Source organism: Brassica rapa, chromosome A04 (genome assembly GCF_000309985.2).
Source record: "Brassica rapa cultivar Chiifu-401-42 chromosome A04, CAAS_Brap_v3.01, whole genome shotgun sequence".
Taxonomy (NCBI): domain Eukaryota; kingdom Viridiplantae; phylum Streptophyta; class Magnoliopsida; order Brassicales; family Brassicaceae; genus Brassica; species Brassica rapa.
Genome location: NC_024798.2, coordinates 15,093,389 through 15,119,187, shown reverse-complemented (window position 1 = coordinate 15,119,187; position 25,799 = coordinate 15,093,389). Strand labels below are relative to the sequence as shown.

Sequence of the window (25,799 nt, the reverse complement as noted above, 5' to 3'; positions counted from 1 at the left end):
TACTTTTATGGGTTAAGAATATATGCACAGTCAAAGTCGGCCCTGACCTTAAGTAGAGGAAATTATTTCAGGACTGATACAATAAGAATATGCAAATGAAAAAGTAAGGCACTAGTACTTTTTATAAAAAAAATATAGTGCTTTTTGAAAATTATCCTCAAATTAGTTAGAATTATTCTCCATCAAACTCGATCAGTATCAATAGTTATATTGATCCAAAATAAATTTTGTTTTAATAATTTCCATTAAACTCGATCTATATGTCATAGAAAAAGCAGCATCATTACTTTTTATTTTATTGAAAAACTATTTTGTCAAACATTTCGAGTTTTGAACGGATTAATTCAGAATGGTTAATTTATGAGAGTTGTTTAGGTTAATATAGCCGCACTAGTTGTAGGAGGATCATGTGAAGTATAGTAACTTTACATAAACGCTCTAGCATCACCTGTATATTTCGTATAGTTATATTTTGTTGTGTTAAAAAACTTAATATTTTGTTATCGGAAAATCTTAACTCATTCTATATATGAACTCTGCCACTAGGATTTCTACACAATTTGGACAGACTCGTCGTAACCTCACCGCCTGGCAAATAAATAGTCAGCCCGTGATATGTTGTAACTTTTAAGAATAGCTCGGGAGCTGAAATAATTAATATTATCAAAATATTACATTAGTAGATTTTATTTTAGCAACTAAATTAGTTGATTTATAGAAGAGTGTCTACGAAACACCAGCGTATAATTAACATGGAATCTAAGTGTGTTGTTCTAAGTAGCTTGTGCAATGTCTCAATATGTTTAATTTCCGTTCCTAATCTGATCGTAATTGAAATGGTTGTGCTATATGACATATGTTCATCTTATATGTAAAATATGTAAAAGCGGTCTCACTAAATTTATTAAGAAGATACATTCGTGTTAGTAAAAGAAAAATAATAAAGTTTGGTGGGTTCCCATTAGTTCCCTACTCGAATTGGGTCCATTATTCCTTGCCGTTTACGAAAATACTACATAACATAATCTTATCAAGAATAAATTTTAGGATTTAATTAAACAATACGAACCAAAATTTGCAGTAGTACATGAATCAATCTGCTTTAGTATAAGCTGATAAGATTCAATAGTTTGGGAAATCGTTTAAACTTTGTTGTCAGTTAATTGTCGTCCATTCTCTTTTTACAATATAGCCTTTTTGCAAAAGATATCTTAAAAACATTAATAGCCTACAAATATAAAAAGAGAAATCAAGAATTCAATAGGAAAATATGAATGTTTTTATTTCTGAAGAGTCAACAAATACATTAAAGATTTATTGAATTGTCTTGATAAAACTTCTCCACCTTTCACCATTCTTAATCTCTACTTTATCTCCCAAACCCAATTCCGAAAACCCCTCTTCACCAACTTAAACCCATATTAACTAATTCCAACAATCAGATGACTTCTATCAGGCAACCAGAGGCCTCAAAATCTATCCAAGAAAACCAAGAACCATGATTACACAGAAACAGAGAAGAACAGAGAAAAGTCTCTGTTTCAAACACTACTACAAATGGATCCTCTGTTTCTCACTTACTCTATATTTTGTTGCTTCCTTCTTTGTCGATCATGACCAAGAAGACCATCCTTCCTCTTCTTTGTCGCCATCAAACCCTCTCATAACTAACCCTAAACCCAAGCCTCTCCCTTCTCGTGCCATGTTTGAATCAAAAATCCATGATCAAAGACATGGCTTTCCCCTTCAACGTCCCAACATCAGAACTGGTAATTATACATACATAATTTTATTTTTTAGTTCATGTTCTGGTTTCATGTTATAACAATATCTGTTGTTATTGTTTTAACCGTCTTTAGATGTATTCAACAATTTGAAGATCTACGTCTATGACTTGCCTTCCAAGTTCAACAAAGATTGGTTAGCCAACGAGAGATGCAGCAACCACCTCTTCGCTGCGGAGGTGGCTCTTCACAAAGCGTTGCTCAGCCTCCGCGGAGACGTGCGGACGGAAGATCCCTACGAGGCCGACTTCTTCTTCGTCCCTGTCTATGTTTCTTGCAATTTCAGCACAGTCAACGGCTTTCCAGCGATTGGTCACGCCCGATCACTCATCAATGAAGCGATAGACCTCGTCTCTGCTCAACACCCGTTCTGGAATCGTACTAGTGGCTCTGACCACGTCTTCACCGCTACACACGACTTTGGCTCTTGCTTCCACACCATGGTTAGTTCAAAAGAAACGTATTTTAAATTATTATGACAATTTTAATATATTTATTTTTATTTTTATGAAATCATGATTTTTTTTTAAAATAATACTTATATATATTTATTTATTTTTATTTGAAGGAGGATAGAGCAATCGCTGATGGGGTACCAAGGATGTTGAGAAACTCTATAGTTTTGCAAACTTTTGGTGTAACTTATAAGCATCCATGCCAAGAGGTAGAGAACGTTGTGATACCACCGTACATCTCGCCGGAAGGTTTGCGTAAGACTCAAAAGAATATTCCGGCAGCTAAAGAACGAGACATTAGAGTTTTCTTCCGCGGGAAGATGGAGATTCATCCCAAAAACATCAGTGGACGCTTCTACAGCAAGTAACAAACAAAATCTTGATACAAAACTGTTTTTTTCTTTGTTAATTTTTTTTTAAAATAATTTTTCTTGTCGAATTACACAACAACCATTTTAAATACTCAACTATAGTTAATTATATTTTTTGTGTTAAAATAAAAGTTAATTTATTTTGGTCTGTTAAAAAAAGAAGTTAATTATATTTGTTCTGTTGAGTTAACTTTCCTTTTTCTCTATTTAGGCGAATAAGGACGGAGATATGGAGGAGTTACGGGGGTGACCGGCGGTTTTATCTCCAACGACAAAGATTTGCCGGTTACCAGTCAGAAATAGCTCGTTCTGTTTTCTGTTTGTGTCCTCTAGGGTGGGCCCCATGGAGCCCGAGACTTGTTGAGTCGGTTGCGCTTGGGTGCGTGCCGGTTATTATCGCCGACGGGATTCGTTTGCCGTTCCCATCCGCGGTGCGTTGGCCTGATATCTCGCTCACGGTGGCGGAGAGAGACGTCGGGAGACTCGGAGATATTTTAAAACACGTGGCGGCTACTAATTTGTCCGACATACAGAAGAACCTTGAGGATCCGTCTGTTAGGCGGGCCCTTCTGTTTAATGTTCCTCCGCGAGAGGGAGATGCCACGTGGCAAGTTCTGGAAGCTTTGTCAAAGAAATTGAATAGGTCTGTTAGAAGAAAGTCAAATGATGTTCTGTAAACCAATAATATTTTGACACGTGTATATTACTGCTTTGAGAGTTTAAAACAAACACAGTGCAGGCTACCAGATTCGAACGGCGTCTGATAACAGTTCTCTTACGCTCTTACAACTCCCTCTCTAAAACACTCCACAGAGGCTTCAAATCAAGTGTAAACAAGATATCAAACGACTTGCGGTTGTTGTAGCATACATTACATATGTTCAACTCCAACATGAGAAAATGTGATTTGTAAAGTATAAACAAGATACCAAACGACTTGTGTTTTGCTGGTAGCATCTATATGTTTGACACCAAAACAAAAGAAACTGTGATTTGATGTACAATACCCCAAAGAAGCACTGTTTGTGCGTCAGAGATGTCTCAGTGTTACTATAGATGGCTGAAACCCTGATATTATTGGAACAACTTAAGTCACTCTAATGTGTTGAGCCTAAGGTTTCGAGGCTGAGTCAATTGCATCCGAAGTGTTTCTCCATTAAACACGTGATTAACCATAGATGCTGCAGATGGAAACAAACAACATTGAAAAACTTAAATCAGAGGTTTAAACAGCTTCTGCGTATATACAAAAAAAAAGCAAAGTGAGTGTGATTTTTTTAACAAGCTTTAGGATTGAGCTTAGTGAAGTGGAGGAACTCATCGGCTGAACAACCAAATATATAACCGTGGCAGCTCTATTAAAGCAAATCGACTGATGTATCTGTTGTCAACACATTAATCTGCTAGATTAATAAACAACACAAATTCAGAAACACAAAACTGAAGTTTCAGTTTCTCAATTGCACAGCTCAGAGGAGGAGATTCAACACATTTACCAAAAGCCTATTTCTTGAACCAAATAAATACTCTCAAAGGTGAAACGGTGACTTACAAAAGAGAGACATTGATCATTTTATTTGCTTTAGATAGAAGCCACAATGATAGTATACATGACATGATCACATAACACTTCCTCAGAAAAGTTATTTCTAGGAATCATTCAGTACAAGCTCCTCCTGAAGTGCCCTTGTGATTGTTATCTTCGATGAGTTCCTCCCCGAATCCGAAAACTTATCCATGTAGATTCCAATGTACGATATAAGCGGGTCGGCCCTCGCTTTCTCCACTACAAGCTTCAGAGACTGCGACTCACATCTCGGAAACCTTAAAAGCCTTTTGAAACCAACCGTAGTGCCCCTCACAACTCTCTCCCACTTACCGCTCTCAACGTTCCGCATCTCCAGATGAAACGACGCTACCCTCTGACCCATCTGGATCGGTTCTTGCACTTCCAACACGTTGAAACTAACCGGATCTCGAAACTCCAAGTACAGCTCCCATTCCTTCTGCTTCTCCTCTGGCGCCCAGTACTTATCCAACCCTTCCTCCAAAACATTCTCAGCACTAAACTGCGAGCCACGGACGCTGGTCGAGTTAATAAAACCTTTGAGGGCGAGGTTATTGGCGAAAATCGAATTTTTCAACTCACGGAACTCCTTAAGAACCTTAATGTCCTGCTCAGATATCAACCCTGAGGAATTAGGAGGAACGTTGAGCAAAAACAGACAGTTTCTCCCCACCGAGTTATAGTATATATCCAGAAGCTTAGCCACCGGTTTAGGAGACTCCAACACGTGCCAAAACCAACCCGGTCTGATCGAAACATCGCACTCCGCCGGCACCCAATCTTGACCAAACCCATCACCTTGCTGAGAGTAGAGAGGATCAGTGTCCCCTATTTTCGCATCGGTTCGGTTAAAGAGCGACCAGCAAGTGGACCCAGCGACTCCAGCTTCGTCGCCGATCCACCGGACATCAGGCCCGGCGTCGGAAAATATAACGGCGCCGGGCTGAAGCTGGTGGATCAAACTAAACCAAGTGGTGAAGTAATACTCCATGTCTTTCTCTCCTTCCCCTTTGGCTCCATCTAACCACACTTCCTTAATCTCTCCATACCTAAAAAAAAACCAAAAAGATTCAATCTTTTTTTATTTTTTGGTAAAAAGATTCAATAAACGGAATCAAAACGTGGGTATGAGAGAGAAAGGACGTTACTTTGTCAGCAACTCGGTCATCTGACTCAGGTAAAACTCGTTGTACTCCAACGTCTTCCCGTAAGCTCCGTCGTGGCGGTCCCACGGAGAGAGGTAAAGGCCGAGTCCGATACCCGCCTCCGCCGCCGCCGAAGCTAGCTCGGCCACGACGTCGCCGGTGCCGTTTCTCCAGGGGGAGGATTTGACGGAGTAGTCGGTGTAGTCGCTGGGCCAGAGGCAGAAGCCGTCGTGGTGCTTCGCCGTGAGGATGACGCGGGAGAAGCCGGAGTCTTTGGCGATTTGGACCCACTGGGTGGCGTTGAGGTGGGCCGGGTTGAAGACGGACGGGTCGGCTTTTCCGGTGCCCCATTCGGAGTCGGTGAAGGTGTTGGGGCCGAAGTGGAGGAACATGGACATGGATCCGAGCTGCCATTGGAGCTGTTGGGATGAAGGGAGGGGTAGGATCGGAAGAGGGTGCGGTTTCAGTGGGGTAGATTTGGATAGAGAGAGGAGTGAGGAGAAGAAGAGGAGAGTTAGTAGAGACATTTGATCTTCTTCAATTGTCAATGGAGAGGAGACTTGTTGTTGTCTCTTTAGTTTTATACTTGGCTGTGATTAGTTTAACTTGGTTATATTGAGTTTTGATTAATTGATTTTAGAAAGATGTCAACTTAATGCAAAAGCAATAATTATTACTTTGTTTTGTTATTACTATGAGACTTACTGTTTACATTTTATAATGAATGATGACCCTTTTTTGTTAAAATTTACAATGTTTAAAATTTAACTGTCATTAAACCCATAATGCTATTTATAAGAAATATTTTTTTTGTCTAATAATAATTAAATGGTTTGTGGAATCTTTGTTTAATCGTTTGATTTCATGAAATGTTGTTACTCTGGATTTTGGCGAAAAGTTGAAATCCAACATCTGTAATGTTCTTCTCCTATGTTTGACTTACGGTGCATGAGTTGAAACAGTGAGAGAGCAGATCTTGTTTCGAACAAGCTGACTTTAATTGGATTTATGGACCCAGTGAAGGCTGCAGAGAAACTGTATGAAGAAAATCAAATTGGATGAATGGTTACACTGTAGCTCTAAAAAATTTCATACAACAATTTTTTGTTTGTTTTAGAAACATAATTAAAAATAAAGACATTTGATATAGTCTAACCAATCATTCCCAATGATTCAAAGACTGATAAAAAGAATTTTAGCATAATTGGAGCAGAATCCGAATCCAATCTTGATATTCGCAATGTTAGAAGCAATGAAAAGTTTTTAGCCTTACTAAAAGATAACGGGGGTGATTGGTTGGGTTGTAATTGTAGAAAATTTACTTTAATATTTTGTCTGTAGGATTTTTGATTTAGCTTTAAATGATGTACCTTTAAAATTTCCTACAGCTAAAAAAATGGGGCTTTAGAAAATAAGATGTTTACAGCCATTTTTTGTGTGTTTTTGCTGTAGTTTTAATTTTTTGGTTGTAGCTTTAAAAACCAAGATAAAGCATGATTGGTAGTATTTAAGGTTGTAGATGAAAATTAAAGCTAAAGTCACTTTCTACAGCCCAACCAATCACCCCCAACATGTATGCGATTATTTGTGCTAAAAGATTTTTGTTCAAAGATTTGTCTATCGCTTCTCGTCTTTAAATTTTTTTTTTTGTTTTTCTTTTTCTTTTCCGCCTCGTTTCTCTCGTCCAATTCTTCCTCATTTTCCTTGATCACCTTACTACAATTTTTTCTACGATTTTTCCGATATGGCTAATCAAGTAAAAATTTTGAATCAGAAGTTTTAAACTTTTTTGGATTTGCAAGATTATGATTTTTCTTGTTTTTTTGTATGAGTTCTTGGTTTTTAAAAGTTAGTTACAAGTTATTTTTCGAATGTAACTCAACCTAAAGCATACCAATCTGAATCCAACCTAGTTATGAGAATTACCCGAGCCAGTAACAAAACCCTAAACTATAGTATCCGAAAATCTGAACCGATCCGTATTCGAACAATATCTAAGTATGATTATATTGTATATTCGTCACTCTGCATTTGCTCAATAAACCATTAAAATTTCTGTACTTTATAATATATAGAAACACAAAAATTGAGAGGAACCAATTTCTTAAGAGAGAGATTTCTATTGAATATTCTTCGCTCTGATTCTATTGATTCTATAAAAAAAAATTGTATATATAATATTTTGAGAGAGACAAATTTCCATTTGTTAATAAAATTTACTCTTGGCTGCTTTCCATAAATTAATAAAAAAATTATATTTTTTTTTATCAATAGAAATTTATAAAATAATATTCAGTAAGTTTATAAATATAACATAACTAAAAGTATTTTAAATTAAGTTAGTTTTAAAAATTAACATATTTAAAAGAGGAGCACAATAGCTATAAACACAAGGCCTTAGCACTATAACGACTAAGCCCAATAAGAATGAAAACAAGGCCCAATTCCACTCATAGACTGATCAGATCTCTCGTCAGTTACCGTCAGATCTGAAAATCACTCACAGTAGAGCTTTTAGCTTCCCATTACAAAAAAAACAGATCAAAACTTCGTTCTTGTCGGAAAAACAAATCAATGGCAAACGCCTGGAAAAGAGACAAGAATCAGAAGCTATTAGCACCAAAGACCTTAATCATCACTCTTCTTGTTCTCTCCATCATCTTCCTCTCCTCACTCTTCTTCTTCTCCTCCTCCTCGTCATATCTCCAAAACTCAAATCCAAATCCGACCATCTCCACCAAGTTCCCAATCCCTCCCTTCGACTGCTTCAAATGCCCCCAATCCAAACCCGTGATCGCCAACGTCGTCGAGAATCTCAAATACCCTTTCCTCTACTCCCTCGCCGATCTCGGGAACCTCCCTGAGAAGCCGCACAAGAACATCGTCAGGCTGCTCAAAGGGAAGCCCTTTCGGAAACCGGACATCTCCGCGACGATCCAAGAAGTTCTTGAGAGGATGAAGGCTGAGGGCAAAAGAGATGGGTTCGTTGTCGATGTGGGAGCTAATGTCGGTATGGCTAGCTTCGCCGCTGCGGCCATGGGGTTTAAAGTGCTGGCTTTTGAGCCTGTTTTCGAGAATTTGCAGAGGATCTGTGATGGAATTTGGTTCAATAGAGTTGCCTCTTTGGTCACTGTGTTTGAAGCTGTTGCTTCTGATAGAAATGGGGATATTACCTTCCATAAGGTAATCACATTTCTACTGTCTCAGATTAGTTTAGTTAGAAAAATAGCATTATTGTTTCTGTTTATTAGATTTATATTAGTTTAGTCAAATTTGGAGTGGAGAGGTTTAAAATAGTGTTTTAGAATTGGGTTGGAGATTAATTTATTTTTAATAATGAAATTGTTTTGACACTAAAATAGTGTTATGGGTTGGAGACGGCTCTTATTATGCATAAGAGTTGAAGCTGAGTGCTAACTAGTTATCAATGTAACCATATAATTGGTTTATTCTGTGTTGTTGATACAGTTGGTTGGAAGGCTTGACAATAGCGCGGTTTCGGAGGTGGGGGCAAGACTTGCATTCAAGTCCAACAAAGAAATAGCGGTCCAAGTGAAATCCATACCTCTTGATGAACTCATCCCGCCTTCTCAACCGATCCTTTTAATCAAGATCGATGTTCAAGGCTGGGAGAAGCATGTTTTAAACGGTGCAAAGAAGCTGCTCTCCAGGAAACCGGCGGAAGCTCCTTATCTAATCTATGAGGAAGATGAAAGATTGCTCAAGGCAAGCAATAGTAGCTCCAAAGAGATACGCGATTTCCTTAAAAGCGTTGGGTATAGCAAGTGTGTTCAGCATGGCACAGATGCGCATTGCACTAAGGAGTAATTGACATTGGAACTTTGCGAGAAGGGCTAATAAGTTGTTGCCATGCGAGTTGAGGAACATAAGAAAATTGAGGCCATTGGTATTTGCTGATAAAGAAAGTTGCTAATTGTGGTCAGTCATATTTGTTTCTCCTTGTAATATTTACTCATTTTTTGTGATACCAGTTCTAACTAGTAAAGATTATGTTATTGTTGATGTACACTGATGTAGCCTATTTGAGCCATAAATGGCACAAGACTTGAGGGCCGATATATGTTTCAAACACAATTAAAAATTGTCTCGATGATTGGGTCTACGACGATCTTGACGGTGATTTTCAATGGTTGTAAATGTTATTGGAATGTTTTAGTTATAGGTTCTCAAGTTTACAAAATGGTCTATATGATCTATATAGAGTGTGGAGTGCAGGTTTTCGAGTATGGTTTTATCCGACCAGAGTACTTTAAAAAAAAAACCGACCAGAGTATTTTACGACTTTTCATATTGGCAAAATATAATTAGAAGATGCTATTATTTATCTATACTATTAAAACGGAATCAATTTTTAAAAATCTACTTATAAAAGATTGTTGGACCCTTTCATTAGAATGTTATATTTTATATCATCTTAATTAATCAACTCCACATAATATGTTTAATATTTGTGTCAAACTAAAAGATTCTGCCACCAGATTTCGTGCTTATTAACAGAAAATAATTATAGTAGCATTTATTTTCAAATACAAGAAAGATAATATTTAGATATAGTTTATATTGTCAGCTATGATGATCATTTATCTGCTCCACATAAAGGCTGATTTACAACATTTATTAACATATTATATAAACCAAATTTTTTTATATACAGAATGCAAAACTTTTATGTAAAACATAATGTATAGAAACATGACAATACTTTAAATTTTTTTATTATATTCAAAATTTTATGCGTATACACGAAATATGTTTCTAAAAATCTAACATTTTATTTGAAATCTGAAACATTAACCGAAACCGAATCTGAAACACAAAAGAATAATCGTGATACCGAAGATATATTTGAAACAGAAAAATATATTTAATATACACAATACATTTTAGATACTCAGGATACCGGTTCAGATCCCTGTAGAATCCAAACCTAAACCGACACTGCAGGTCTGAAATATACTCAATAGATACTTTGTCGTAGACTTGGATCTGAACCGATTCGGATCGGTTTTTATTCGAACCAAACAAAATGTTTAGACCTAAAAAAGAGTTACATAACAATATACATACAAAATTTTAAATAAATTAATTCATAAATCATATAATTTTATAAAATTCTATGTTTTGATATAATTCAATATTGTAATATAATAACATACAAAAATCATTAACATTATTAAACTTTTTATTGTAAGAAAACCCGCGCTTTTGAAGCACGGATCAATATCTAGTTATTTTATTAATCGGAACCCTTATTTCACTAATGCTTTGATTATTGATATTGGTGTAATTCTGGACAGATAAGGATTTTAAGTTGCAATGATTATTGGTTACAAGCTAACATGATCTTACAAGATACTTTATCAGTTACAGATTATAATATTTACTAGTCGGACAAAGAAAAGATGCAATTTTCTGTCAAAAAGCAAAATTTGGTATAAGATATTACTCCTTCCTTAAAGATACATATTATAGAAAAAAAATTGTTTCTAAAAAATTCATTTTTTACATTTTCAATGCATGTTTTATTAATTAATTTTAAAAATTTTAATTGTATTAATTGATTTTTTATTAGTTTAAAATTGTGAAAAGAAGATAAACACAAAAAATTATATAAATTTAATGTGTTTTATTAAAATGTGTGAAAAAACTAGAATATTGATCTTTTAGGAACAGTAACATTTATACAAAAAAAAAATAAAAGTTAAAAGATGCAATAGTAGCAAATTAAATGACTACTTCTCTAAGCGCATATATTTTTATATGCATTCAAGTTTGTAGATGGCACGTAAGTTTCAAGCCTTCAATAAAATTAAGATTATGTAGTGGCCGCCATTTTAGGAGATTCAAATTATATATTTTTATTTACTATATATTAACTTTTTATCAAAATAAAATATTTTTTAATTTTTAGTTTTGAATGTTAGGAGATTCAAATTTGAATCATATAGTTATTATATGTCCTATCAGTTCGGTCTACTTATATCCCGTTTTCATTTGTTTATTATTTTGTAAGTTTTTACATATAAACAACTCTTATAACAGATTTAAATTAAAGAGAATAAACTTTTTTATCTATTTTCTTCTACCTTAACTTTTTCTCTGGTTCAACCTTCATATCTTAGCTCCCAGACTTTACTGTTTCTCTCTAATACTTCACATTCTCTGTAAACTGATTACTCTGTTCTTCATCAATTTCATTAGCTTTTCGTTCTACATTCTTATTGCTCCTAAATTCTATATGTGGCTTCATACATACCACTCATAAGTGGTTTAATATATCGATCCAAGAAAATGATTACCCGGTATTCAAACATACTAAAGATAAAACATATATCACACAAAGCAGACTTAGCAAGACGAAACTCGATGAACTCTATTCTAAATAGAATACTTTAGCACCATAATCCACAATAATCCACTAAATCTTATAAACAACAAACCACATGTAAGATTATCCAATTGCTTTCATTTTTGCTCAAATCAACTCTTTCTTACTTAAACATCAAAGATTCATCAGAAAAAAAAATACATCTAAATTTACAATGACCACGAGCATCGTTCTATAATGCATATCCCCTCCACCACCACTTAAGAAAGCTTTCTCATATATTTATATTCGTTTTAATCTTCTTCGAACATAATAGATGCTGGCAAATAATACAAGGGAATTTGCATAAACTTTAGATGTATATAATGGGCCAAGCAAAAAAGAAACATATTTTCTTCTTATATATAAATGGTACATCAGCTTTTTTTTTTGCCTCGTTGCGAAAAGGAGAATATTTTTGACAAATAAACTACTTTGAATCGGCAACTTAAAAAACTTTTCAATCCTAATCTTATGGTCATTACCTTTACTAGGAACTAGATTTTAGCCATGGTATCTTACTTGATTTGCTTAAAAATATCTTTTAAGAAAACAAGTCATTAATCCCAAAATTGTATTTATATATACTAAAAACCAAAGAGGAGAAAATGCATAGAAATGCCACTAACCATCCACTTCCATGGACGTTTCCGCGAATCAATGCAAAGTCATTCAATTATACCCAACTTGCCCCATTTACTTTCTTTTTCTTAATCACAGATTCTTCCTTTTTATTTTATTTTAATTAACAAAAAATATAACCTTTAAATTTCTCTTGTTCTTGGTTTCTCCTCATTATATCTAAAGCTCCCTAAAGAAATAAGATCCCAATTTTAATGGCGGACGTTAAAAACCCTAACAAACACCATAAACATCATCGTCTTCATGCTCTCTTGATCCCATACCCATTCCAAGGACATGTAAACCCATTCGTACACTTAGCCATCAAGCTCGCGTCGCAGGGGATCACCGTCACATTCGTTAACACTCATTACAACCACCACCAGATCAACTCCGGGGATATTTTCGCCGGAGTTAGATCGGAGTCTGGTCTTGACATACGTTACGCTACGGTTTCCGACGGACTTCCTCTCGGGTTTGACCGGTCTTTGAACCATGACCAGTACCAATCTGCGTTGCTGCACGTGTTCTCGGCTCACGTGGAGGAGCTCGTGGAGAGTCTTGTCGGAGAAGGTGTGAATGTGATGATCGCAGACACGTTTTTTGTTTGGCCGTCGGTGGTTGCGAGGAAGTTCGGTTTGGTTTGTGTCTCGTTTTGGACCGAAGCTGCTTTGGTTTTTTCTCTCTATTACCATATGGATCTGCTTCGGATTCATGGTCATTTTGGTGCTCAAGGTAAATTAATTATCCTCTTAATCTTCTTCTTTAGTTTAGTTAATTATTTTAATTCAATTCTCTAATTTTATATTTTAAACTAATAATACCGCTAGATCATCCTAGTAAACTTTTGTCTTGGTCAACGTCTATATTATTTTGAAATGAAAGTAAAAGATTAAGAGGTCATGTTTACCGATCCAGGAGATCCGAATATTCTGTTATTTATATATACGCTTATATGATATGCTAGTTGTGATAGAAACATTAATACTGGTGAGCATTTTCAGGAAATATGCATTACACAGTCAAAATTTGCTTTTATATTTATAAAAATACAATGGATGACAAACTTCCAGGTTGTTTATAAATTGGGTTTTAATACATGTTGAAATCATGTAATAGGAAAATATCATATAGTTATGGTTTCTCTTTTGCCATATTTTAAATAAGCCTGAAAATGATACCTACCTAAGGGATAGAGATATTTTTGTATGGTTTATGTTTCTTACAGAAACATTATTTACTAGTTTTATTTTTTCTTAAAAGTAAGCGTTACGAATTGCCGACCAAAAAGGAAGAAAAAAAAAAGTAAAGGTAAAGACATAAAATTGGGAAATAATGAAGGCAGCACTTTAAGATAACTTTTGTCACTAATAATGGCGCATGTGAATAATGTCAGGTGTAGTTGGGTAACTTGGGTCCATAAATTCATTTTCTTGTAGGGTCTGTTAAAAAAATTGTTACTAATATCAACTCCATACATTTTATCAAACGCATCCTTACATTTTCTGATTTATCTAAAACCTGACACTTTCTCTTCAAATGCAATCAGAAACCCGAAGAGATCTAATCGATTACATCCCCGGAGTCGAAGCAATAAACCCGAAAGACACAGCATCATATCTCCAAGAAACCGACATCTCCTCGGTGGTCCACCAAATCATCTTCAAAGCATTCGAAGACGTGAAGAAAGTCGACTTCGTCCTCTGCAACACCATCCACCAATTCGAATCCAAAACCATCCACGCCCTAAACTCCAAAATCCCCTTCTACGCGATCGGACCGATAATCCCATTCAATCTCAAAACCGGTTCCTCGGTCACCACCAGCCTCTGGTCAGAATCCGATTGCACGCAATGGCTCAACACTAAACCGGCCGGTTCAGTTTTATACATTTCCTTCGGAAGCTACGCGCACGTGACCAAGAAAGACTTAGTCGAGATCGCTCACGGGATCTCGTTAAGCAAAGTGAACTTCGTGTGGGTGGTTCGTCCCGATATCGTCAGCTCCGACGAGACCAACCCCTTGCCGGCGGGGTTCGAATCGGAGGCCGGAGACCGCGGGATCGTGATCCCGTGGTGTTGCCAGATGACGGTGCTCTCGCATCCGAGCATCGGAGGGTTTTTGACGCACTGTGGGTGGAACTCGATCTTGGAGAGCATATGGTGCGAGGTTCCGTTGCTTTGCTTCCCGTTGTTGACGGATCAGGTTACGAATCGGAAGCTTGTGGTTGATGATTGGAAGATTGGGATGAATCTGTGTGAGGATCGGGGGTTCGTTGGGAGAGATGAGGTGAGGATGAGTATTGGCCGTTTGATGCGTGGGGAATCGAGAGAGGGAGTTAGGGGAGCGATCGGACGGGTGAAAATGAGTTTGGAAGGTGCGTTGGAATGCAGTGGATCGTCTGGGGAGAATTTGGGTTTGTTTGTTGATGGACTTGTGGCTAAGGTTGGGTTATCTAATGGGAAAGCTTAATTGCTCAAAAATGGGAAATGTTATATTGTTATAGAAGATGACTGTATCGTTTTTGTTATCGGGAATAATATTGTTTTATTTTACCTTTTTAATTATAAAAGTTGGTGGTAAGATGGAACTATCGTTATAAGAAACTAGATGCGAGTATTTATGCGACAATGCGTTGGAGATGTGTGATAATAAATACGAAAATTTATTGATTAATTATCTTTTCGATTTGGTCTAAATCTTTGGTAAACAATCAAACATTAGTATTGATTTTTTTTTTCTTTTAATATCTTCCGTCATGGATAATTAAATTAGACACAGAAGCATGAATTCATTTTGTTCACACATGAAAACATAGAAACCAAAATAGAGTTACTGATGTTGAGGATAAGTTTTTTTATTTATTTTGCATTGAGCTGAATATGTTATGTACTGCTGAAGACATGAATAAGAAACCTTTCTTTCATATATTCCAAGTTTAATATGATACATTATTTTGTCTAGTACAAATCAATGTAAAATAAATTCAAACCAAAACTTTTAACAGTTTCTTTTTAAACTACCAAAAAGACTAAAACATAATCTAAAATCATCAATTATCTACCTAGACACATTCTTATTTAGGCCAAAACGTAGTAAAACATAAACAATTAGACGGTAGCTAAAAGCCATAGCCAACAACACAAGCATGTTCCTCCATTTAGAGTTCGCGTCTGCAGCTATCAGGTAATATCCTCCTATCGCCTCGTAACCTGATATACTCCTCACTTCTCCAACAGCAAACACTTCCCCAATGTATTCGTTCTCCAAAAGACCCTGCAACACATTCAATCAAACAAACAAGAAACGTTTTAGAATTTTCTTCAAAAGGAAGCAAAGAGATTTTTTTTCTTACCTGAATGGAGTAAGTGTGGAACGAGATATAAGCAAACGGGTAAGTCCACAAGGGCTTTGGCAAAGCGTTACGGATTCTGAAGTGACCTGCAGCGAGCATCATGATCACGTGCACAGAGATGAGAGTCAAAGTGGTCCAGTAAACATCTCGCCAAACGCAAGCGATGGAGAGCATCAATCCTTCGTTAACCAATAGGCACATGAAGAAGTTGAGGACAAAGTACATCAGCAAACCGAAATCGTCTCTTAATCCGACCATGAAGTAGAAGACAAGACTTGAGGAGATGGAGATGAGAAACAAGAACGGTATGCTTCCCAGAAACTGTCCTAGTATGAAGACAAAAGCACCCGAATGCTGGTTCGATGCTTCACTTCTATATATCTATCAAACAAACAAACAAAAAAGTGTAAACTTACAAAGCTCAAAGTAAGATTTGATCAAATTGGTTACCTTGATTTCTTTTAAGAGCGAAGGTATTCCAGCAATCCCTAATAGTGAGGCAAAGGAGACAAAAACAAACACAGCAGCAACTCTTGCTGCAACAGAAGACAAAGAGTGTCCCAAGCCAGAATACAATGTTCCAATAAAAAGTGTAAGAATCAGGTAGAGAATAAGACGGAGCCAATAGTATTTCCATTCTCTAGACATGACTAAAAGCGATCTCCAAGTGAGCACTGCAACACGTGTAGCAGCACCAGCTTTTCCCTTGGATTTAAGCTGTGATCCCTCCTGCAAAAGAAAAAGAAAAAAAAAACTTAGATATTGACATTATATACTAACGATAGAATTAACCAAATAAACAATTGTTTTACCCTTTCGGTAAGTTTGAAGATCATAGTCTCAACAGAAGCAGCATCTGCAGATGATTTATATGTAGCCTCGAGGGTGCGAATAGCAACAGCAGTATCCATATTCACTGCTGAAAAGTCACCATTATCGTCCTGTTGTTTCACATTTTAAGCTCATATCAGTATAAAAAATGTTACAATAAAGATACAGCCATCTTTTAGCATGTGCAAATGGAGCAGTCGAACTGAAGTATAATCTAAAAATGTGCAAACTTTTTTTAAAATATATATAAATTAAGGTATAGAATTTTAAGTTTTTAAATTTAATGCTTATAACTTCAAAAGAAACGTTAAACATATAAAGACCGAACTGTTAGCTTTTAAAATTACATCATTACTTAATTAAATATACAGTTAATATTTTTTCGAACATGGTCTAAAAATAATTTGAGACGGCCCTACACAATGCTATATTCTCTCTGTAGTTGGTGTACGTACCTGCCAGTTCTTGCACATTGCGATAATCCTATCGAAATCTGTGTTTATAGCCCTCAAGAAATGATCTGAAGGACTTTGCATAATCGGGCATGGGAATCCAGCATTTGAAAAGTGCTATAATGAAGACACATCACAAAGTCAACAATGGTCTTTTTGAGCTTTGATATGAAAAAAAAAAAAACATAATTATATTTCACCTGTAAGCAAGCTAGTGTCTCCCCAAAGAAGAGTGTGTTGCCATTTGATAAAAGGCAGATTCTATCAAACAAACCAAACACTTCTTACTGCTCTGATAAATCGTGAACACAAGTGTGCATCCCATGCTCGCAAGCTTTTTGAGTGTCACCATCATAAGCAGAGTCGAAACACTAATTAAAAAAAAAGAGCAGAAAAGGACCAGCTTAATAAGAATGCAAAGATTCTACCACCTAGACATAAATCAAGAAATGGTTTTACCTGTCAAGATGATAAAGAGGCTCGTCAATAAACAAGATATGAGGTCGCATCACAAGCTCACGAGCAATAGAGACACGTCTTCTTTCACCGCTCCGGAGACCCTTCATGTATGATAGATTTAGCTTATCTCGAACTCTAGAAACTCTGTAAACTCTGTGTATTTGAAATAGAAAGCTTGTAGTATGAATACGAATTACAATCTCATAGCGATAGCAAACGTATCCATCGATCTCATAACGATCGAGAGAGAAGACTCATATCGTCTAACTTCTGCAACAACAAGCATGAAAAAAAGAAAACAAACTTTCGAAATGTATTTGAATGAAAAACAATCGTAACAGCAAAGCCTCTCGATGAACTCCAGTCTTTGCTTTACTCTCTATTCTTCAAACCTTCTGTCTCACTCCAAGTCTTTACTTCCTCCAATATTATTCAAATCCTTCCCTCCACTTGACTCTCCATCAACGTCCTTCTCTACCATTCCACCACTGTTCTTCCTCTTCCTATAATACGAGTTATGGAACCTATCAATACTCCCCCCAACGAAATTAAGCTTGCCCTCAAGCTTATAATAAGGAAAACGTTCCACAAACTCGCGCGATGATATCCAAGAATTCTCAAATGAGGGACGATCAACCCACTTCACCAACAACTCCAACCCCCCAGTCGCATTGTAGCGCTTTGCCAAAACATCCTCCGGTTCCAACACCATATCCACATCCGTAATACACAGCGGCGGCAACTGATCCAACATCACATCCCTCTCCTTTAACGACTGCTCCAACTCAAAGTTTTTAGTAGAACCAAACTCATAACGCAGAATCGCGGGAGGTTCCCTACCATAAACAACCTGAAAGGGAGTCGTTTTCAACGACTTGTGGTATGTCGTATTGTACCACAACTCCGCCCACATCAAATACTTTTGCCACGTCCGAGGATGAGAAGAAGAAAAGCACCTCAAGTAAGTCTCCAGGCAACGGTTCAAGACCTCAGATTGGCCATCTGTTTGCGGATGAAACGCCGTGCTGAACTTGAGATGAGTTCCGGCAAGCTTAAACACGTCTTTCCAAAATGAGCTGAGGAAAATACGATCTCGATCAGAGACAATACTCTTGGGAAACCCATGAAGACGCACGATCTCATTCACAAACTTAGCTGCCACGTCCGACGAAGAGAAAGGATGCTTCAAGCCAATAAAGTGTGCATATTTGCTCAAGCGATCAATGACAACCAATATCACGTTGATACCATTCGACGTAGGGAGCCCCTCGATAAAATCCATGTTAATATCATCCCACACACGCTCCGGTATTGGCAACGGTTGGAGTAAGCCCGCAGGAGCTAATGTAGAATGTTTATGCGTTTGGCAAACCACACAATCCGCCACATAATCCTGGATCATTTTCTGCATTCCCTCCCAATGAAAAGAACGTTGCACACGCTTCACTGTCTTCAACACCCCCGAATGGCCCCCACATTTACTGTCATGAGATTCACGCAATATCAACGGAATAAAGCGAGATGATTTCGGAATCAACAGACGACGCTTATACCATAACTTCCCATCAACAACAGAATATTTCTTTGACAACAGAGTCTCTGATTGAACCTGCGTTAACAAAGATTGTAACCCCGCATCCTCCGCAATCTCCTTAAACAAATCCTCCCACTACAGAGTAGTTGGTACAGTCAGCGACAACAACAAAGCTGATACACCCATACTGCAAGACAAACCATCTGCCGCTTTATTCTCACACCCTGGCTTGTAAAATATTTCAAAATCAAACCCCAGCAACTTAGTAAGCCAACGCTGATATTCCAAGTTAACCTCCTTCTGTTCAAGTAAATATTTTAGACTCCTTTGATCAGTGTTGACGTGAAACTTCTTCCCCATGAGAGAATGCTTCCATTTCCGCACCGCCATCACGATAGCCATCAACTCACGCTCATACGCTGGTTTCAACTGCTCTCGCGGCGTCAAGGCGTGACTAAAGAAAGCTATCGGACGCTTGTCCAGCATCAGCACCGCACCTAAACCAAATCCAGAGGCATCAGACTCCACCACAAATGTCTTGTTAAAGTCCGGTAGTGCCAAAACTGGAGTATGGACCATCGCAAACTTCAACTTCTCAAAGGCAGTCTGAGCTTCAGAACACCACTGAAATTGATCCTTCTTCAACAATGTGGTAAGAGGACGGGCCAGAACTCCACAATCTTTCACAAAGTGACGGTAATAACCTGTCAAACCCAGGAAACCACGAAGTTGTTTAACAGATTTCGGGATAGGCCATGAGTTCATCGCTTCAGTTTTCACTCCATCGGTAGCAACACCCCGCACAGAGATCAAGTGTCCCAAGTACTCCACCTGTGCCACTCCAAAAGAACATTTCTTACGATTCGCAAAGAGTTTCTGTATACGCAACACCTCCAATACTGCAGCTAAGTGTTCTAGATGCTGAGACCTCGACTTGCTATAAATCAATATGTCATCGAAAAAGACAAGAACAAACCGGCGAAGAAACGGTTTAAAGATCCTGTTCATCAAGGCCTGGAAGGTAGCAGGAGCGTTTGTAAGTCCAAACGGCATCACCAGAAATTCATAATGGCTTTCCACAGTACGAAATGCAGTCTTCTCAATGTCTGATTCCACCATGCGAATTTGATGATACCCAGATCTCAGATCCAATTTAGAGAACACAGCTGCCCCATTCAACTCATCAAGCAGCTGGTCTATAACCGGAATGGGTTATTTATCAGGCACCGTCGCACGGTTAAGAGCGCGGTAATCCACACAAAAACGATGTGAACCATCTTTCTTCTTGACTAACAGAACAGGGCTCGAGAAGGGGCTTGTACTTGGCCGTATCACACCTGTAGCAAGCATCTCAGTCACCATATCTTCCATCACCATCTTGCTTGCATGAGGGTAACGGTAAGGCCGTACAGACACCGCTGAAACTCCCGGAATCAGAACAATAGAATGCTCTTGCCCTCGCAAAGGAGGCAAACCCGCTGGAATCGCAAATACATCCTCAAAACGAGTCAACAATTCAGATAGAGGAGGATCAAGGGCTGGTATAGGAGAAGAACTCGCAGCAGAGGCCAACATCAGCTCATTGGAACTATGACACTTGACAGAACATGGAACCAATGATTTGAAGGACATCTTGCTACAATGAAGTGATTTATCTCCATAGAGTGTGACTCGAGACCCTTCATGCTGAAAAGAGAGAGTTTGTTCCCTCCAATCCACCTCACATTTACCCAAAGTTTCCAACCACTGTATCCCCAAGATCACATCCACTTGACCAAGCTCCAAAGAAATAAATGTGGAAGTGAAATTGGTGTTATTGAGTTGAAAAATCACGTCTTTGCACACACCCAAAGCGTTAACCGTAACACCATTCCCCAACAGAACATCCAAGCTAGTATCCACACTCAACTGAAGATGTAACTTGTCAATCACGGAAGGAGATATGAAATTATGAGAAGCACCACTATCAAGCATCACAATGACCTCCGTGTTACCTATGTAACCCCGAAGCTTAGTCGTTCTTGGAGAATCAATGCCCATAAACGAACTGAAGGACAGAGTACACATTTCCTTCACTCCCATCGGATCCAACTCCTCCTCATCACGAACATCCACCACTTCCAATTCCATCCCATTCACCACCGTCATCACCCTCAACGACTTGTTAGGACAATCATGAGTTTTTGACCATGGCGCCTTGCACTTAAAACACAACTTATCTCTTCTCATAGCATCCAGTTCCGCATCAGTGTGAATTTGGCGAAGGCGTTGAGTCCCTTTCTGACCCCCTCCGGTATCTCTACTCACCCCTGCCTTCAGACGAGACTTGTCTCTCTGAAAATGAGACGAAAAATTCGTTCGACCACCACTAGAACGCTAATTCAAACCCTTAGAATCATTGCCTCCAACTCCACTCACCACTTTACAAAATGCGCTTGACTCCATCCTTAAAACAGCCGCAATATAGTTCGGTAACCCCTGAGGATCTTTCATACGAATCACCTCCTTCATCTCAGGATTCAAGCCAAGATAAAAAATCCTCTCCAAATGATGATCCGCTAACCCAACGACTTGAGAAGATAACTCCTCAAACTCAGACACGTACTCTGATACTGTACCCGTTTGTCTAAGAGCAAAAAGTCTTGTCTCTGGTTCATCATCAATAGATTCAGAGAATCTTACTCCCAGACGTTGCTTGAAATCATCCCAGCTCAAAAAGCCTCCCCGACGCATCACCCAAGTAAACCATTTCTTGATGTCTCCTTTCAAGCAAAGAGGAACCAAATCGAGTTTCGCTTCATCAGCATACCTTCCAATCGTATAAAAATGCTCAATATCCACAATCCAATCCAAAACATGAGTACCATCACAACAAGGCATCTCAATCTTCTTCAGCATACTATCACGGTTATCCAAATTCAAATTATCTCCTCGATAACCTCCTTGAGAACGCCGATTTGGTTCTAGATACGAAGAATGTACCTGAGATCCACTGTGAGAATACTCCATCGGATGAACCGGCTCAGAGATCGGAATCTTCCCAATCGACTTCATCATCCCTTGTACCGACGACGCGAGATTCGTCATCGCTGCTTCGATCGTCGACATCTTCCCTTCTAACGACGAGACCGTCGCATTCGACATCGCCTGACCTTCATTCAAACGCGTAAATGCTCCCATCAGAAACGAAACATCACTACGCAACCTCTCATCCAGCTCATCCATCTCATCCAAACCACCGGAACGCACCGGTGAACCACTCGTCGTCATCGGAAACGCGAAATCCGAACTTATCACCGCACCAATGATAGATTTAGCTTATCTCGAACTCTAGAAACTCTGTAAACTCTGTGTATTTGAAATAGGAAGCTTGTAGTATGAATACGAATTACAATCTCATAGCGATAGCAAACGTATCCATCGATCTCATAACGATCGAGAGAGAAGACTCATATCGTCTAACTTCTGCAACAACAAGCATGAAAAAAAGAAAACAAACTTTCGAAATGTATTTGAATGAAAAACAATCGTAACAGCAAAGCCTCTCGATGAACTCCAGTCTTTGCTTTACTCTCTATTCTTCAAACCTTCTGTCTCACTCCAAGTCTTTACTTCCTCCAATATTATTCAAATCCTTCCCTCCACTTGACTCTCCATCAACGTCCTTCTCTACCATTCCACCACTGTTCTTCCTCTTCCTATAATACGAGTTATGGAACCTATCAATGTAACAGTCACCACCACCAATCAATTTGTTTGCGTAATCACTCAGAGACATGGCCTGAATCGCATCTTCCACAACGCTACTTTTCTGACAGAGGAAACCTGGAAGCTGAAGCAGCGGTGAGTAGTACAGAAACTCACGTACTGTTAGAGATCCAATCAGTTGTGTTTCCCTCTCAACATATCCCTGTAAAAGAAAATCACAGTTTCACAAACTTAAAGAAAAAGATCAAGAACACTAAAAACCAGTGTTCAAAAAATAGGTAGGCACTATGTAGGCGCAACTAAAATTGATTTATTTTATATATATTTTACAGTTATATAAGATATTTAAGTTTTTAGCTTTAATTATAAAAATATTTTTGATGAATTACCAAAATCAGATATACAAAACTGCGGATTTATACTAATATTGTTTTTTTTTTAATTTAGCACATTTTGACTAATTTAGATCGATTAAAAATGGTTTAAACTGATTTAGAATGTTTTAAACCAATGTAGAATGGTTTAAACCGATTTAAAATGGTTAAAACCGATTTGAATCGTATAAATCGAATTTTATGAAAATCGTGTCGGCTATGACTGATTTGCCTCCTAGGCGGGAGCCTACACGTTGCTTAGGCTGATTTGTAGAACCATGCTAAAAATAATAGGTGACTCACATAGGATCCGTAAGGCATATGTGATTTTGAACCATTCACAAACACATCTCCATACATTTTAGCTGAAGGAGGCAATCTTCCTATAAAAACATCGATGAGATTAGTAAACAAATGAAAACATGATAAAGAAGAATCCTTAGTGAATACTTATGGCATTATTACCAGCAAGTGCTCTCAATAGAGTAGACTTCCCGGACTTGGCAGGACCCATAATAACTGTCATAGTACCGGGAAGCGCATAGCCGTTAGAGCTCTTTACCACTTTATCAGAATATCTTCTCTTCCCTTTCATAGTTACAGTCAAATCTTTCCAAGTAATGGAAGCACCTGCGATTTTCCTAACCGCATTCCCCCCTCCTCCTTCAGGCACTACTGGAGGAGAAGTCATCGAACCGCTGTTGATTTTCGACAAAGAAGGAGAAATGGGAGTAGCTGTGGCATCGTTAATAGAGTCCCCACCACCACCAGTATTAGCTTCTTCATCCATTCTTACATCAGCGTCATCAGTGTCTTCCCAGTCAGGAGAGTCTTCAAAGGATATAGGTTGTGTGAGAGAGCCAGGTTTTCTTACGTAGAAGAAGTGGCTAGATGGGACTCTACTAGTAGGACTACTTGCAGAAGATGAAGATGAACGGTAGAGATCTGACTGAGACTGTATTTCTTCCATTATTGACTCTCAAGAACACAAAAATTTCAAGAATTTTAAACAAAAGCTTCTTGGCACCTACAATCAGAAAATGTTAAAGATTTTCTTAATCAGTGACACCAAAACCAAAGAAGGCCAATAAGTAAAGTGCTTACTTGATTTTAGAGTGAATCAGTAAAGCACTAAAGTGAAAAAGTACCGTTTAATTAAAGTCTAAAGTTCATGTTCTGCTTTTTTTTTTGCCATAAACAAAGAACATAGTGACAAGTGATTCCTTATTTAGTAACATAAACCTAATATTCTCTTTGCTTTAGGTTTATGCAGTTACGAGACCATAAAGAAGTTATCTCAAGCTCATAACTTAGTGAGTTTCCCAGGACCTAAGCGAAGAGTAGCCGAAGAAGGAGAAACAGTTTTTTGGAGGAACTAAGGAAGAAGAGAAGACAAACCTGGATCTGAAAGAAGTAGATCCACCTGAGAATCTCTTCTTGAGAAGAGAGAGATGCTTTGTTGGAGAGAGAGCTAGGGAATGAGCTCTCTGGTTCAACTCTTCGGGATTCTGCAAATATTATTAAAAAAAAACATCCAATGGACTGGGAAATTTTTGTCTGAACCAAATGTTTATGAGTTTCTATAATATTTTAGTTAAATTACACATTATTTGACCAAAAAAAGTAAAGTTTCACATTAATAGTCGTTTTCGTCAAATTTTTAAGAAAAATATAATCAATTATTAATTTTATTGACTGGAGATAAATGAACAATAATATCAACGAATAGTACAGTTCTGATTTTTTCAAATAAAGCTTAAAGAATAGCTACATATCGTCTGACCAAGTGACAGTTTTGTTCTTAACAGAAATCCAAATCAGGATCGAAAAGTTTACGTCTATTCCAAATCAAAATCCTTATCACTCAACTAAGAACATGATTAATAGGGGTTCTTAGAGTGAGATTTTTAGCGGAATATAAGAAACCGTTAAATTGAATTTCTTTTGGTGTTTATACAAAATAAAAGTTCGCGTATAGTACTAACTTCAACTTTAAGTTTTAGTTACTTGATCCAAGGTTTGGTCTAGTACGTACTTTGTTTATAAATTAGAATCCTTCCAAAATACTGAACTTCAATTAAAATCCTACATTAAATACTATGGAAAAAAAAAGTATCCCGACCTATCTAGGTCAGTAGTCTAATTAGTATTTTACTATTTTTAAGGAGTGAAAAGATCCAAGCCATTGACCAAAAGGCCTTTATAGTTCCAACATAGGCATAGTTGATTTGTTTTGTTTATCTTATCTTGAATTTTTTGATTTTGTCAATTTATTCAAATTTGGTGAAGTTCTTGATAATTAAAAAAAAACACATACACTTGCATTACATATTCTCCATAGTCCATACAATATTGACACAAAGAATCAAAACATCGTATTATTATTATTTTCACAACTAAATATATTTTGGTAGAGAAAAAAACTAACTAAGGCGAAATTTTGGACCGGGAAGTAACTTTGGATGAGGAACACTTGACAGAAACAAGAGGCTGATAATTTACAAACCGGCTCGGAGCTGATCTCGGTCGGAACCCCTTAGGCTTACAACTCTTTACTTCTGCCCCACGGAAAATCTGATTCTTCGGATTCAAGTTGATTGTATCATCGACTGATAAAGACTTCATCGATGTGCTTGGAACGCTACCCGGTGGTATTAAACGTCCTCCGGCATATACGAGTACAAGGTTTAGAGTGATAATGACAACATGAAACTTTGTGTTGAACATTGGACTCAGTTTTTTGCTTCTTGAGAGA

At 37.6% G+C, this 25,799-nt stretch overlaps 4 protein-coding genes and 1 pseudogene across 4 annotated transcripts; 3 read left to right on the top strand and 2 right to left on the bottom strand.

Annotated features, from left to right (window-relative positions):
- The first annotated feature begins 1,233 nt into the window (after positions 1-1,233).
- LOC103864823 (probable glucuronoxylan glucuronosyltransferase IRX7) lies at positions 1,234-3,382 on the top strand. Its single transcript, XM_009142597.3, has 4 exons — positions 1,234-1,769; positions 1,860-2,227; positions 2,353-2,603; positions 2,822-3,382. Exons 1-4 carry the CDS (start codon positions 1,499-1,501, stop codon positions 3,285-3,287), a joined length of 1,356 nt encoding a protein of 451 aa, XP_009140845.2. The 5' UTR covers positions 1,234-1,498; the 3' UTR covers positions 3,288-3,382.
- Positions 3,383-4,040: 658 nt separating this feature from the next.
- On the bottom strand, positions 4,041-5,920 carry LOC103864822 (alpha-L-fucosidase 1). Its single transcript, XM_009142596.2, has 2 exons — positions 5,326-5,920; positions 4,041-5,226 (listed from the first exon to the last, which is right to left on the bottom strand). Exons 1-2 carry the CDS (start codon positions 5,847-5,849, stop codon positions 4,260-4,262), a joined length of 1,491 nt encoding a protein of 496 aa, XP_009140844.1. The 5' UTR covers positions 5,850-5,920; the 3' UTR covers positions 4,041-4,259.
- A 1,828-nt stretch (positions 5,921-7,748) lies between these two features.
- Positions 7,749-9,445, top strand: LOC103864821. The gene is made up of 2 exons (XM_009142595.3): positions 7,749-8,505; positions 8,791-9,445. Exons 1-2 carry the CDS (start codon positions 7,897-7,899, stop codon positions 9,148-9,150), a joined length of 969 nt encoding a protein of 322 aa, XP_009140843.1. The 5' UTR covers positions 7,749-7,896; the 3' UTR covers positions 9,151-9,445.
- Positions 9,446-12,353: 2,908 nt separating this feature from the next.
- On the top strand, positions 12,354-14,959 carry LOC103864820 (UDP-glycosyltransferase 86A2). Its single transcript, XM_009142594.3, has 2 exons — positions 12,354-13,066; positions 13,881-14,959. The coding sequence occupies exons 1-2, from the start codon at positions 12,547-12,549 to the stop codon at positions 14,801-14,803; spliced, it is 1,443 nt and encodes a 480-aa protein (XP_009140842.1). The 5' UTR covers positions 12,354-12,546; the 3' UTR covers positions 14,804-14,959.
- A 280-nt stretch (positions 14,960-15,239) lies between these two features.
- LOC103864850 lies at positions 15,240-24,940 on the bottom strand (annotated as a pseudogene).
- Positions 24,941-25,799: the final 859 nt, after the last annotated feature.